Source organism: Oncorhynchus tshawytscha, linkage group LG33, assembly GCF_018296145.1.
Source record: "Oncorhynchus tshawytscha isolate Ot180627B linkage group LG33, Otsh_v2.0, whole genome shotgun sequence".
In the NCBI taxonomy this organism is placed as follows: domain Eukaryota; kingdom Metazoa; phylum Chordata; class Actinopteri; order Salmoniformes; family Salmonidae; genus Oncorhynchus; species Oncorhynchus tshawytscha.
Window position 1 is genome coordinate 12,948,890 of NC_056461.1, and position 13,031 is coordinate 12,961,920.

A 13,031-nucleotide genomic window follows, 5' to 3' on the forward strand; every position below is an offset into this window, starting at 1 on the left:
TGCAGTTGTAGAACCTGTGTAGAAACTGTGTGCTTCGTGCCAACAAAGAAAAGGGAATCATCGTTAGAGAATATAGATATCAGAGAGTAGAACGCAAACAGTACAAGACGAAAAGACTCGGTAAGAGACACCCCAAAATGCACATCTTAGAAAACAATGGTCCATATTTCATCACTGGCTCCACTTTTCATTTTGGTGACCTATGTTGATTGTTTGTAATTTTTCAGAATGCTTGTCACGATTATGATATAAAAAATAATGCAAAACATTTAAACACAATGTCTATTTACAAAAATAACTCTCTGTTTCAAATAACGAGCCTTGTTAAGTTCTGTTTCTAAGCAGAATCAAACACAGTGGAATCAGTCATTAAATAACTCCTCAGTCTTGGGGATAGATTATTCCTATGGCTACAAAAATAGACATCTAGCTGGAAATCATTTGGACTGTCAAATTGAACACACCAAGTTGCATTTATGATAGTATTGTTTGTCTGTATAGATGTGTATAGTGGTCGTGGTTTCATTCACATACAAAATATAACCAATTGTATAGAGAGAGAGAGAGAGAGAGAGAGAGAGACAGAGAGAGAGAGACAGAGAGAGAGAGAGAGAGAGAGAGAGAGAGACAGAGAGAGAGACAGAGAGAGAGAGAGAGAGAGAGAGAGAGAGAGAGAGAGAGAGAGAGAGAGAGAGAGAGAGAGAGAGAGAGAGAGAGAGAGAGAGAGAGAGAGAGAGAGAGACAGAGAGAGAGAGAGAGAGAGAGAGAGAGAGAGAGAGAGAGAGAGAGAGAGAGAGAGAGAGAGAGAGAGAGAGAGAGAGAGAGAGAGAGAGAGAGAGAGACAGAGAGAGAGAGAGAGAGACAGAGAGAGACAGAGAGAGAGAGAGAGACAGAGAAAGAGAGAGAGAGAGAGAGAGAGAGAGACAGAGAGAGAGAGAGAGAGAGAGAGAGACAGAGAGAGAGAGAGAGAGAGAGAGAGAGAGAGAGACATACAGACGCAGACGAGAGAGAGAAAGAACCATTTACAGAGGAGACAAACCTCCAATACAACAAACTCATATAATCAAACCCTCCTCCACACATCTTCATTTAAACATAAAAAGAGCATAACACAACATAAACAGAAGGAAAATTGTTGCAGGTATAGCAGAGACTATTGCAGTGGCAATGTTCAAAGTGATTCAAAAGGAGGGGTAGGTTCTGGGGAAAGATCACATGCCCATTGGAAAGAGAAAAATCTCATCAGTGACTCAATATGTGCATGAGCTTTTCCCAATTCAACCTTTACAGGTTGTCAATAAACCAATCAACCATCAACCAATCAAATAATAAATCATCAACCGATCAATCAAGAAATGCGCAGACATGTTCTGTGCTAAATTGTGTATTTCCATTGATGCCCATGCAGACACCGTACTGCCACAAACCCGGAGGCAGTCCCTGTTATAGGGAAACCGATTGAGTCAAACTGAAGGACTTTAAAGAGAGAAACAAGATATTGCCATCCTTATCTTTAGAGTGGCTTAAACAGGTATATGTATTTCTCCTTGAGACTACTTCCTTGTTGTGTTGTATTTCCTGGTGAAAATGTCAGTTGTCAATGCAGTCCTCCTTGGAAGATGAAGCGAGGAGGAGACTTGACAAGGGCATCATGAGATAGGGGCATGGCATTGCCCATGTTGCCAGGGGAAACCAGCACAGTCATTTCCTGTACAGTGACTTCCGTTCTGTGTAGTCCTCAGGTAAACGCTCTGGAAAGGCTGGGGACTATCAGGACTACAAGCGCTGCCAAGGCAACCACCGCCACCAGGTTCCAGCCTCCCTCGCTCTCCTGGTGGCAAGAGGACAGAGGACAGGGTTCAAAGGTCACAGAGGTTATTCATTCACAAGTTTTAACACACATACAGTACCAGCTCCTCGAGTTTGGTCAGATTAGCTCAAACAACCCCTTCGCTTTGCATACACTTTGGACACATCCATTTCCTCAACACACATGTTGGACAAAGGACTATTTTGTGCCTTACAGCCCAATAATTTACAGTTCAATTGGGATACAGACCGACACAACCAACCTACACACTCTTTTGTGAGAAGAGAGAAGACTTGAGTGGTGTTGTTAGCTGCAGAGAGAGAGAGAGTGTGTGTGTGTGCGTGTGCGTGTGCGTGTGTGTGTGCGTGTGCGTGTGTGTGTGTGTGGTGTGTGTGGTGTGTGTGGTGTGCGAGAGAGGGAGAGAGAGAGAGTTTAGCAGTGATGTCACCCTGGAGCCCAGTAAGAGGATCCCCCTGAGTGTGGTGTAGTGTACTGACAGCTTCTCGCCCACACACACACACACACACACACACACACACACACACACACACACACGCATACACACACACCCACACACAACTTGTGGCCATGTCATCCTAAAATGGACGCTTGACACTCTCATTAAACTTTCTGAAACCTTACTCACTACAATAAAAGACAAACACTCCAACTCAGGCTAAATGTCCCAAGGTAAAGAGCCATACCTCATTCTAAATGTCCCAAGGTAAAGAGCCATACCTCATTCTAAATGTCCCAAGGTAAAGAGCCATACCTCATTCTAAATGTCCCAAGGTAAATAGCCAAACCTCATTCTAAATGTCCCAAGGTAAATAGTCAAACCTCATTCTAAATGTCCCAAGGTAAATAGCCAAACCTCATTCTAAATGTCCCAAGGTAAATAGCCATACCTCATTCTAAATGTCCCAAGGTAAATAGCCAAACCTCATTCTAAATGTCCCAAGGTAAATAGACATACCTCATTCTAAATGTCCCAAGGTAAATAGACATAACTCATTCTAAATGTCCCAAGACCCCTTTGAGCTAAATCTGTCAGGGGCCATGCAAGAGAGAGAGGGATGGAGAAAGGGCTATGCCTCACTGCAGGCTGACCACAACACAGCATTCAGCTGGCTGGAGGTTGGAGGGAGAGAAGGTATCTCTAAACCTCAGTTCCCTGGCTTCCTGGCTGCTGTCCCGCCTGTGGAGGTCAGGCAGGAACAGTGGGTGTTGACATTAGCGCTGTGTCATCCATCTTGGCTCTAGTGGTAATCTCTGCACAGTCCCAATGGAGACATGAAAGGAGCTGCGTGTCACTGTGTTTCCCTCGGATAAGTGTAACGGACCACTCAAAAAAAAGCCACCTTTCTCGGACGAAAACATCAGCGGAACAGGCGAGCAAGTGTGAAAGTCTCTTTCTTCTCTCTCCTTTTCATTTCTCTCTTACTCACAGCTTTTCAAGTGCTGCGGCTGCTTGGCTGTTCCAAGCCAAGTTCTTAGTATTCTTAGAATCGGAGTCATTCCATTCAGTAGAGTCATAGTAAACACAGTGAATGGTGCATTTGGAGACTGCTGGGTGGGACTGAGTTATTGGACCGTCTGCCTCAGTGACTCCGCTAACTCTAAGGTTGACGGCCCACCTTCAGAGGAACAAAGCAGACCACACGGTACATTTTGAGCCAGTTTACCCCAACGGGAGCCAAGTCGCTGACATCTGTAAAGTATTTTCGCCACCCTCTATTGACATTTTGGTTCTAGCCCATTTGGTGTTAATGTGGCTTTGGATGTTTATTGTTCACCATAGAGGTTGCGTTCCTCAAACAGCTTTAGTTTGATTGACAGATCAAGGGAAACGTGATTCTCAGAGGGACAACTTACATTGTAAGACATGGGTCTACTCCACTGCAATAGCTGGTCTTTCCAGCACACGCTTGTGCTTGAATCAGAGTCTTTATGTCAGTGGAATAAGGTATCCTTCCAAAACAGATCAGATCACATTCAGAACTTTGAACTACGAACTCTAATAACATTTAACCATTAACCAAACCAGACGTACTGGCGCTACACATTCGCTTTCTACAGTATATCTGTGTGTGCAGTATTCTACATTCAGGCACACCCACAGCCAGAGGCTGAATAATCTGCATCTACAACAGACATTCTGCCTCTCTTAGAGGAAATAAGAGTTGACTTTATTTGATTCTTCTAGATAAAGAAAGGGCATGCCCATACCTGGTCCCCTCTAGGATGCCAGCTCCTCCCACCAGCACCATATCAGGGCCATTATTACAATCATTCCTATGAAGGAGATGGAGAGAACAGGGGGCTCAGACGGAGGAGTGCAGTTCTGGGGAGAAAACAAGGGATCGTGGGGGCATGAGAGAGGAGGAGGGAGGTGGTGAGAGAAATCACAAATCATAATAAAGTGAGACAAAAATGAAAGAATCACATATGGAGAGATAGATGAAGAGACAACAGATAGATAGATATATGTAAATAAAACATCATGAGGTGATTGAGAGGTAGATAAATGAGATGGCAGGCAGATAGACAGGTAGAGAGACCGATAGACAAGGACAGAGAGGGTGAGTGACAGAGAGGGAGAACCAAAGGAATAAAGAGACAGGCAGATTGATAATAAAAACCATATTGCGCAACGTTTTGTGGGGTGGTTATGGTAAATAGATTTGACAATATGAATGTGAATAAGTTTATAAATATGAGTTTTCAACAAAACACAGCCATGGCAACGATGAAGGGAGGGGAGAAACAGAAAGAGCATGGCATTAGAGCACATCAAAGATGGTTAAAGACAAGATGAACAACTTGTGTAATGGTTCTATCTTGTCATTTAAAGATCTCTGCCAACACTGAAAAGTGCTGCCTGTCACTCAAACGGTCACTCAGACAGAGAGAACCCTGGGAGTTGTAGGCAGCCCAGCAGTGTGGGTGAGGGGGTTTCGTCACAAGAGAAACTACAACTATGGAGGACAGGTGAGTGACATGAACTGCTGTGGTACTCAGGCTGGATGGTCTAAGTCCAAATTCTTGATAAGGAGACCACGTACACCCAATCAAATCATCAAGGGTAGAGTGGCTTGCTTATAAGCTCACATTTGTACACTATAATAACATGTGGGTTGATTAGTCTTTTTTATTATTCAGTTTTCAACAAAACTCTGATTCAGAATTTCCTGGTTTTGATGGCATCAGAAAGGAAGAGGAAGAGAAAGAGGGTAGGGACCGGACTGTTTAGGTGGACACGGGGACAGACACTGGACAGGGCGACAGGACGCAGAGGACGCACACCGCCATTGAAGCAATGCATGTTGAGAAGAGGGCGGAAGAAGCCAGGGACCAAAGTTGAGGACACAAGAATAACTGACTACACCACTGGAGGCAGAGAGAGGACTGGAGGCAGAAAGAGGACGAGAGACAAGTCACGATTCCATGAGACATAGCTGTTTGACTGAGCTGTTGCTACTGACCCACATACACACAATACAGGCAGACAGACAGACTTGATGCTTGAGGAGAATGGGTTAGTTAGCGCAAGTGTACTGTAAATACAGGTGTGTATGTGTATAGTTGTCTTCTCGTTCCCTTCTACTTACCTCATAACCAGCTCCTTCACCACCATAACCCTTCTTATAACACATGTGTAGTGTTTGTCCCCTTATAGGAACACTTGTTTTCACCAACTCATACACAGAAGAGGCCATCTTTTGTCGGCCATTGTTACCAAAGTTACCAAAGTTACCTCCCTCCGACCGCTGACCTCTCACCTGTGACTTCCTGCCGCCCAGCCTCTCTAGCTCCACCCTGCAGTGATGCAGTTCCTGCTCCAGCTCCGCCCTCTCCTTCTGGCTGCAGTCAAACAGCCCCTGAAGTTCCGCAAGCTCCCCTTCAACCCTTCACACTGGGAGAGAGAAAGAGAGAGAGAGAGAGAGAGAGAGAGAGAGAGAGAGAGAGACAGAGAGAGACAGAGAGAGAGAGAGAGAGAGCATTTTCATCATCACATTGGCTTACTCTGTTTTATAAGACTTGTATGTGTCTGTGTCCATACTTGTCTCTGTACTTGCGAGGACCTCTCCTCAGTCAGTTTGAGCTGGTCTCGTAGGGAGAAGACTTCAGAGGGTCCCCCGTTCCAATTGGTGATGGGCTTGCCATCAAACGAGATATTCTTCTGGATGGAGGCATCCACCAAGCGCCCACCTTGACCAGTCTGGGTCTGCCCACCCTGGGTCTGCCCACCCTGGGTCTGGGACAGGGTCATGTAGCCTCCAGCTTTCACTGATTCCTCATCCTGCCCAACACCCTCATCCTTCTGGTCTTCGTCCCCCTCCCCTCTCAAGGCCAGATAGAAATCATTGGAGCTGTCATCCAGAGAGATCATTCAATGTGTTAGCAATTTATAAGCATCATTCATCTGTGTGTGTGTGTGTGTGTGTGTGTGTGTGTGTGTGTGTGTGTGTGTGTGTGTGTGTGTGTGTGTGTGTGTGTGTGTGTGTGTGTGTGTGTGTGTGTGTGTGTGTGTGTGTGTGTGTGTGTGTGCATTTGCTGTGGTGTTGTTGATATCCGCAGTGCAGTACTCGCCTCATTATTGATTCCCTCTCAGCAACATTTATTCACTGGGAGAAAATTATACTGTGGGCCAACAATAACTCTCACAGAGTTTAAACAGATTTAACTCTGTCCCCTGGGCCAACCACAACTCTCACAGAGTTTAAACATTCATGACATAACAGCTTATATGGTCAGATCACCCCATTACACTACAGAGTACTTTGCTAAAACACAACCATACATTCTGTGAATCGGTAGAGTGAACATAAATAATTGAAGCTTAAAAATTGATGAGCACTATCAGAGTACAAGAATAGAGTGCATTGAAGTAACTACTGTATTCAGTGTGATGTATTACAGTGCAATACCGTGAAGGACCAACCACAGCTCTCTTTCATTCTGGGAAAACATGAGTCACTACTTCTGCCAATGAGTCTGAGATTTTTTTCTCTGAGGCTAACATTGGAGAAGTGCGTCGTATCTTTCATTTGAGTAGATCTGGGTTGGAACAGGGACTTGAGAATGAATTCAATTAAATTTCCTTCCTAATACGATGTCGCCACAAACCAAGATCACACAACAAAAACTTATTTTTCAAAAACAGGAAATGACTTATGTCAGGATACAGGATATTTTATTTTTATTTTACCCCTTTTTCTCCCCAATTTCGTGGTATCCAATTGTTTTTAGTAGCTACTATCTTGTCTCATCGCTACAACTCCCGTACGGGCTCGGGAGAGACGAAGGTTGAATGTCATGCGTCCTCCGATACACAACCCAACCAAGCCGCACTGCTTCTTAGCACAGTGCGCATCCAACCCGGAAGCCAGCTGCACCAATGTGTCGGAGGAAACACTGTGCACCTGGCAACCTTGGTTAGCGCGCACTGTGCCCGGCCCGCCACAGGAGTCGCCGCTGCGCGATGAGACAAGGATTTCCCTACCGGCCAAACCCTCCCTAACCCGGACGAAGCTAGGCCAATTGTGAGTCGCCCCACGGACCTCCCGGTCGCGGCCGGTTACGACAAAGCCTCTGGTGGCACAGCTGGCGCTGCAGTACAGCGCCCTTAACCACTGCGCCAACCAGAAGGCCCCTGGATACAGTACCCTTACATACACAGGCTTCATCCTTACTAGTCTATGCATCCTAGAATTAGACGACGTTGTTTCCTAAGGCCTCACCCACATTAAAGATCTCTTCAAAGGGGACAAGAGGAGCTACGGTCTAGTGAAATGAAACCAGGCCTAAGTCTGCTCTTACAGTAAGATCATTGATTTAATTTCCCACAGTGCTCTGCTGTGCTATTGCAGCCTGCTATATACAGTATAGCCACCTCAATATCAGGTCTGTATACAAGGAGCTCAAATGGAGATGTTCTCCTGTGTCTCGGTATCCCCTTTGATCAGAGTGGTGACACCAGAGAGCAGAGAGTGGAGGGTTTATAGGGAACTGTGTCAAGCATGTTATGTAAGAATGCAGTACTCACTGAGTACATAGAGTACTCACAGAGTATTGAGCTCTTTGACGTGCCACTGTCAGCAGCGGGACGTTAGCCCTCTGGATGGGTGTGTGTACCATGGAGAGATCGGCTATGAAATTGTGTGTGTGTGTGTGTGTGTCTGTCTCGGTGTGTGTGTATGTGTGTGTGTTTGTGAGAGGGAGAGGTTAGTGTGTGTGTGTTGGAGGTACTGGGCTATGTCTGGAGGTAGGAGGTCGACTGCTAATTGCCTAATACTTAGCCTCCCTCTTTAGTTGTAAATTATTCATATTCACCAGTAGACTCGTCTACTGTGAGTCATCTTCACTGAGCTGTGTGTGTGTGTGCGTGTTCATCTGATTATAACCTGTTGTTGACTGTTTGTTTATAAGCAGGTGTTGGCTTGTTGTGCTGCCTGTATTATGTATATTTTAAGACACATCTGGTGTATTCTCAGGTGCACAATCACACATGTGCATGCACAGACACAGACACATGCATGTGTGATGCACACAAAATGTACGGTTATGTATTGTTTCTTTGTATTGGGGAAGAACACTTTTACTCATATGTCAGTCCTCCAAGGTCTTGCCATTTCGATGCATGTATACTACTGTTGGCCTGTAGCTCCGGTCAGTTGGTTGCTAGCTCTGGTCAGTTGGTTGCTAGCTCCGGTTAGCTTTTGGCTAGCTCCGGTTAGCTGTTTGCTAGCTCCGGTCAGTTGGTTGCTAGCTTCAGTTAGCGATATGGTAGCTTGTTCATTCATTTTCCAATAATTAACATTAATCTCATTTGCAATATTCTTGTCTTTCTATTAACCTTTCTTACACGGAGTGAATGTATTTTGAGCATGGGTATAAAATAACTTCTAATGAGTTATACCACCTTAAAGGCTTGCATCTTTTAGAGTCTCATATGGGGCTATAGTGGCCAACAATCAACTACATAATTATAATCTAAACAGGTGAATTAAGTTAAGCGTAAATGTGTTTGGGGTATAAATGTAAAGAATTTGAAGATGTGAATTGGATTGAAATGTAATATTTTTGATGTATGTTTGATATGTGTATGAACGAATATGTATTAATGTAATAATATATGAGACAGATTATTAAATACACTTTAACAACAACAAAAAACGTTAAAATACAACGAAAAGACAGAAAAAGACGATTTGACCTTGAGAGAATGTTGAATAAAATAATCGAGAGAACCTTTGAAAGAGAAGCCACGTTCTCCTGTTTCATCATTTATCCTGTGCTACAGGAACTATTATCTGCTGCACCAGTCCCAAAACTGGGACCTATAACACACACACACCTACTAGTTATGTTACAGGGTGTATACTGTAGGAACGAGATCACACTCTCACACATCCAGACGACCAAGGAAGAAATGTCTTGGGGATAGAGATGGAAGAGACAAAGGCTTTAAAAAGCCTCTTACGTTTACCTGTGTGATCTTGTCTTATCTGTGGACTGACAGCTTGTTACTGATACATCAGACCCCAGACAAAAAGTTATGATAGATGATCTGCAGACAGTAAACAGACGGTAGGTTTGTAGAGCAATGTGGGGGTCCCCAGACATAGAGAGCCTGTGACTGATTGGTCGGCAGCTTGTTCGACTGGCTGCTCGGCCACTCACCCGGCTCGCTGCTGCTGTAGCTGCTGCAGTTCGTGGCTCAGCTGTTTGTTTTCGTCCTTCAGGGTCTGACACTCGTCTGAAATCGCATGACACTCCGCCGCCAGCTGGCTTACCTCACCTGGAACACACGCATACACGTACACAGGGTCACATGAGAGTGTGCTGTTTTGTCTTGGGTGTGTGTTGGGGTGGGAAAATTGACGCACTGAACCATGTTAACAATAAGTAGTCATGGTAACAGATTCCACAGGAAAGGGTGTGATATGGCGAGGAAGGTAGTTGAGGTTTTGAACAACACTGGTTCCACCATGGCCCTGTAACATATTAGTTTAGATAGAGTCCTGAAATGTGTTCAGGTGTAACAGAGTTAAGAACGTGACATAAGCTCACTCCACAGCGAGCTCAAAATGTCTGCCAAAAAAAGCTATCCAATTGGTGTTTGCGAACAGAGGTTCACTAGATCGAGACTGGTATGAAACAGGGACAGTGGAGGACGCTACAGTATACTGTTAGCAACACACAGACGTTGGTTGAGAGGCTCAATCCTCCCCTGGATGAAGGTGGTCAATGAGTGTGGGAGAGTTGAGGATGAAGTCTGAAAATAACCAAGTATAAGCTTACCTTTAAACACGACAGCACTATAGCGCCAAAGAGCTCCTCTTACAGGTGTTATAATTAGGAATGTTGTTTGTAATGTTGCTGGGCAGCGTGTGTTTATGTGTGTATACCTAAACGTGTGCACGTGTGTGTACACCTGAAAGTGTGTATGTGTGGGTGGCTATGAGAGAGGTTGCCACTTCTTGTTCAAGATCCTGATTTATGGCTATAATAATAGCCTAATGTGTTTATGTGACTGGGTGAGGTACAGTACACTTAGACCCACCACTGTATCTTGAGCACAATCTCATTGACCCTTTCTGAATCCCTGTTTTCCTTTACTTTTATAGTCCTAATTCTGTCTCAATACCACCTTCTCCCCCGCCCTCCCTCCCTCTCTCCCTTTTCTTTCCTCCCTCTCTTTTCTTCCCTCTTTCTCTCTCTGGCATTAGCCCTGCTGTTACACAGGCTAATGAAAGGCATGCACAGGCTGGAGATGCACGAGGATAGAGTACTGTGAACTGCCAATATAATACAGGTCACACACAGAGAGAGAGAGAGAGAGAGAGAGAGCCTTTGATCGAGTAACCCTGTGTTACTCATTCTGCTAGATAATATGTTATGTCATCATTATACTGAATACATAAAGTAGGGAGAGAAGAAACCAGAAGAGGTTTACAGCACTGAGGAGGAATGGCCAGTGGGGAGAGAGAGAGAGAGACAGAGAGAGAGAGAGACAGAGACGGAGAGAGAGAGCGCGCAGTACCCAGGCTCTCTTCTGAAAATAGCCAATTGAAAAAAGCAGCCCTGGAAAAATATGGGACTTTAACTCATTTATATCTACTATTGGGTTGGTTTTGTGTAGGGCAGAGTTGTTTTTCTACTTATTATAGCATTCAATTCAAATAAAGGAGGAGCAGCCGTAACAAATGAGCACATCGAGACAGAGAGCACAGTAGAACTTTTAAAAGCTTTCGCCTGCTTTCTGGACTTGAGGGGTTTCAACATTAGAGTGTTTGAAGGATGAATCAGTTTTCAGTCTGCATCATCCCTACAGAGGCCAAGACAGATTGCGATCCTCATTTTCTCCGAAACAGTTTGTTACTCATCAGGTTGAATTTATTTTTATTGGCCTCTTTTATTTAGTCTGGGGAAACCCATCGAGACCAACGTCTCATTTTCAGCACAACAATACAACAATAGAGAAATGATCACTCTAACAAAGATTTTTATTTATTTTTTAACTTTTACAAAAAATACAAATTACAACTTTCAACATTACAACTACAACAATCTTCATCTTCATTCACTCAAAACAACTGCAACTCTCATTCAACACATCTAATACTCGAGCCATAAACTACCCTGGTGGCACCAGAGAATCAAGAGGTAAGGAGTTCTGCAGCCTATCCAACAATGGGGGGGGCATTAAAACTGAAAGGGGATCTACCTAGATCGTTACGGACTAGCGGATCCACGAGAGAATCAACCCATCTAACTGAAACAGAGGCTGTTGGCTTTCCTCCCTCTTGTTTGAGTACACACGGTGGTGCTGTGTCATTACCATATTATCCTAACAGTATAGGTGCGACACCTTGAACTCTCCATGTGTGACTTCACCAATAACCATAAGCCTGCGATCAATAACACTCATAAATCCTCTAAACATTGCCGAAGTGTGTTTTAATGGAGAGGGCTAAAGACAAATCTGGAAACCCTGGAGTCACGATGATGACTCCCAGACTGTCTCGTATTTACCCACAGTTCTCTGCTGCTAAGAAGGCCTCTCTGCCAACTGGACCTGTTGAGTCTATTGGATCCGGCCTACAGTTTTAAATGGATCATATTACTGTTCATACTGACTGGGATTTTCCTCATCACTGATTGGTTTCCATTGCTTCAGTGTTATGTATGGAGTGGTGTACTGGATGGGCAGGGAATGTGTGTGGAATGGTTGTGTTTTGAGTTTGTGTAAGGGGTTTAAGCAGTGTTGCAGCTTGTGTGGTGTTGTAGTGGTTAGTAGTTTGGGTTAGATGCAGGGTTAGTGCAGTATATAGTATGATAGTACCGTCAGTCTCTCCCTCCCTCCTCATGCTCTTCATACTGATTTCAGCCCGCAGGGTGGTGATCTCCAGCTCGTACTCTTGGGCCGTGGTACGGAGACGCTGCAGCTCGGCCCTCAGACGACACAGCTCCTCCTGCAGGGAGGCGATGTCGTTCTCCCTCTCCGCTGCTGCCTCCTCCCCCGCCTGCTGCAGAACCAGCACCTCCTCCTGGGCAGACCTCAGCTCCTCCTGCACCTCCCCCAGCTCACTCTCCTTCTCCTCCTCCAGAGAGTCCATCTCCTCCTGGACTGAACGCAGCTGAGCTAGAGGGGGAAGGAAAGGGGAGAAGAGAATAGAAGAGGAGAGGAGAGTTCATGTCAATCTGTGAATCAGAAAAGACAAGCAATGTTGACTTGTACTCTGTCAAGGACCTTTCGTTTCAGGAAGGTCTGGTAAACACTCTAGTGAACATGTCCTGGCTGCAAAGAGCAGACACAAGAGCTGAATGAGCCAGGGATATGGGGAGGAGAGTGAAGAGGGAGAAGGCAGAGGAGAGGGACAAGGGCATTAGCTCTGGTCTGGGCTTTCTAGCTCTAAAGTAGAACCCCTGTCGCCTCACCTCTCCTCATTAATCACACACACACACACACTTTACTTTTAAAGTGAAGAGAGACTGATGTGTTTACAAAGACATGGCCAGAGCTCAAGAGGCCATGGCTATATGGCAGTGTCTGCAGACCAGCTCTCTTACCACACACTGCACAGAGGAACCACACACCTAGATTACTTCTTGGACCACAACATTACGAAGATGTACAGTCTGGGCAGTTCTGGCTCAGACAAAGCTACTTACTTACTTAGTTATAGTGTGAGGTACAGTATAGTATTGTACT

At 44.9% G+C, this 13,031-nt stretch overlaps 1 protein-coding gene across 1 annotated transcript in view; it reads right to left on the reverse strand.

Annotated features, from left to right (window-relative positions):
* Positions 1 to 959: 959 nt before the first annotated feature.
* LOC112214276 (coiled-coil domain-containing protein 136-like) overlaps positions 960 to 13,031 on the reverse strand; it is a 51,276-nt gene continuing 39,204 nt past the window's right edge. The window contains 7 exon segments of the mRNA XM_042311716.1: positions 960 to 1,831; positions 4,040 to 4,154; positions 5,593 to 5,612; positions 5,615 to 5,726; positions 5,874 to 6,183; positions 9,497 to 9,614; positions 12,162 to 12,461. Coding sequence (XP_042167650.1) covers positions 4,050 to 4,154; positions 5,593 to 5,612; positions 5,615 to 5,726; positions 5,874 to 6,183; positions 9,497 to 9,614; positions 12,162 to 12,461 — 965 coding nt within the window. The 3' untranslated portion in view covers positions 960 to 1,831; positions 4,040 to 4,049.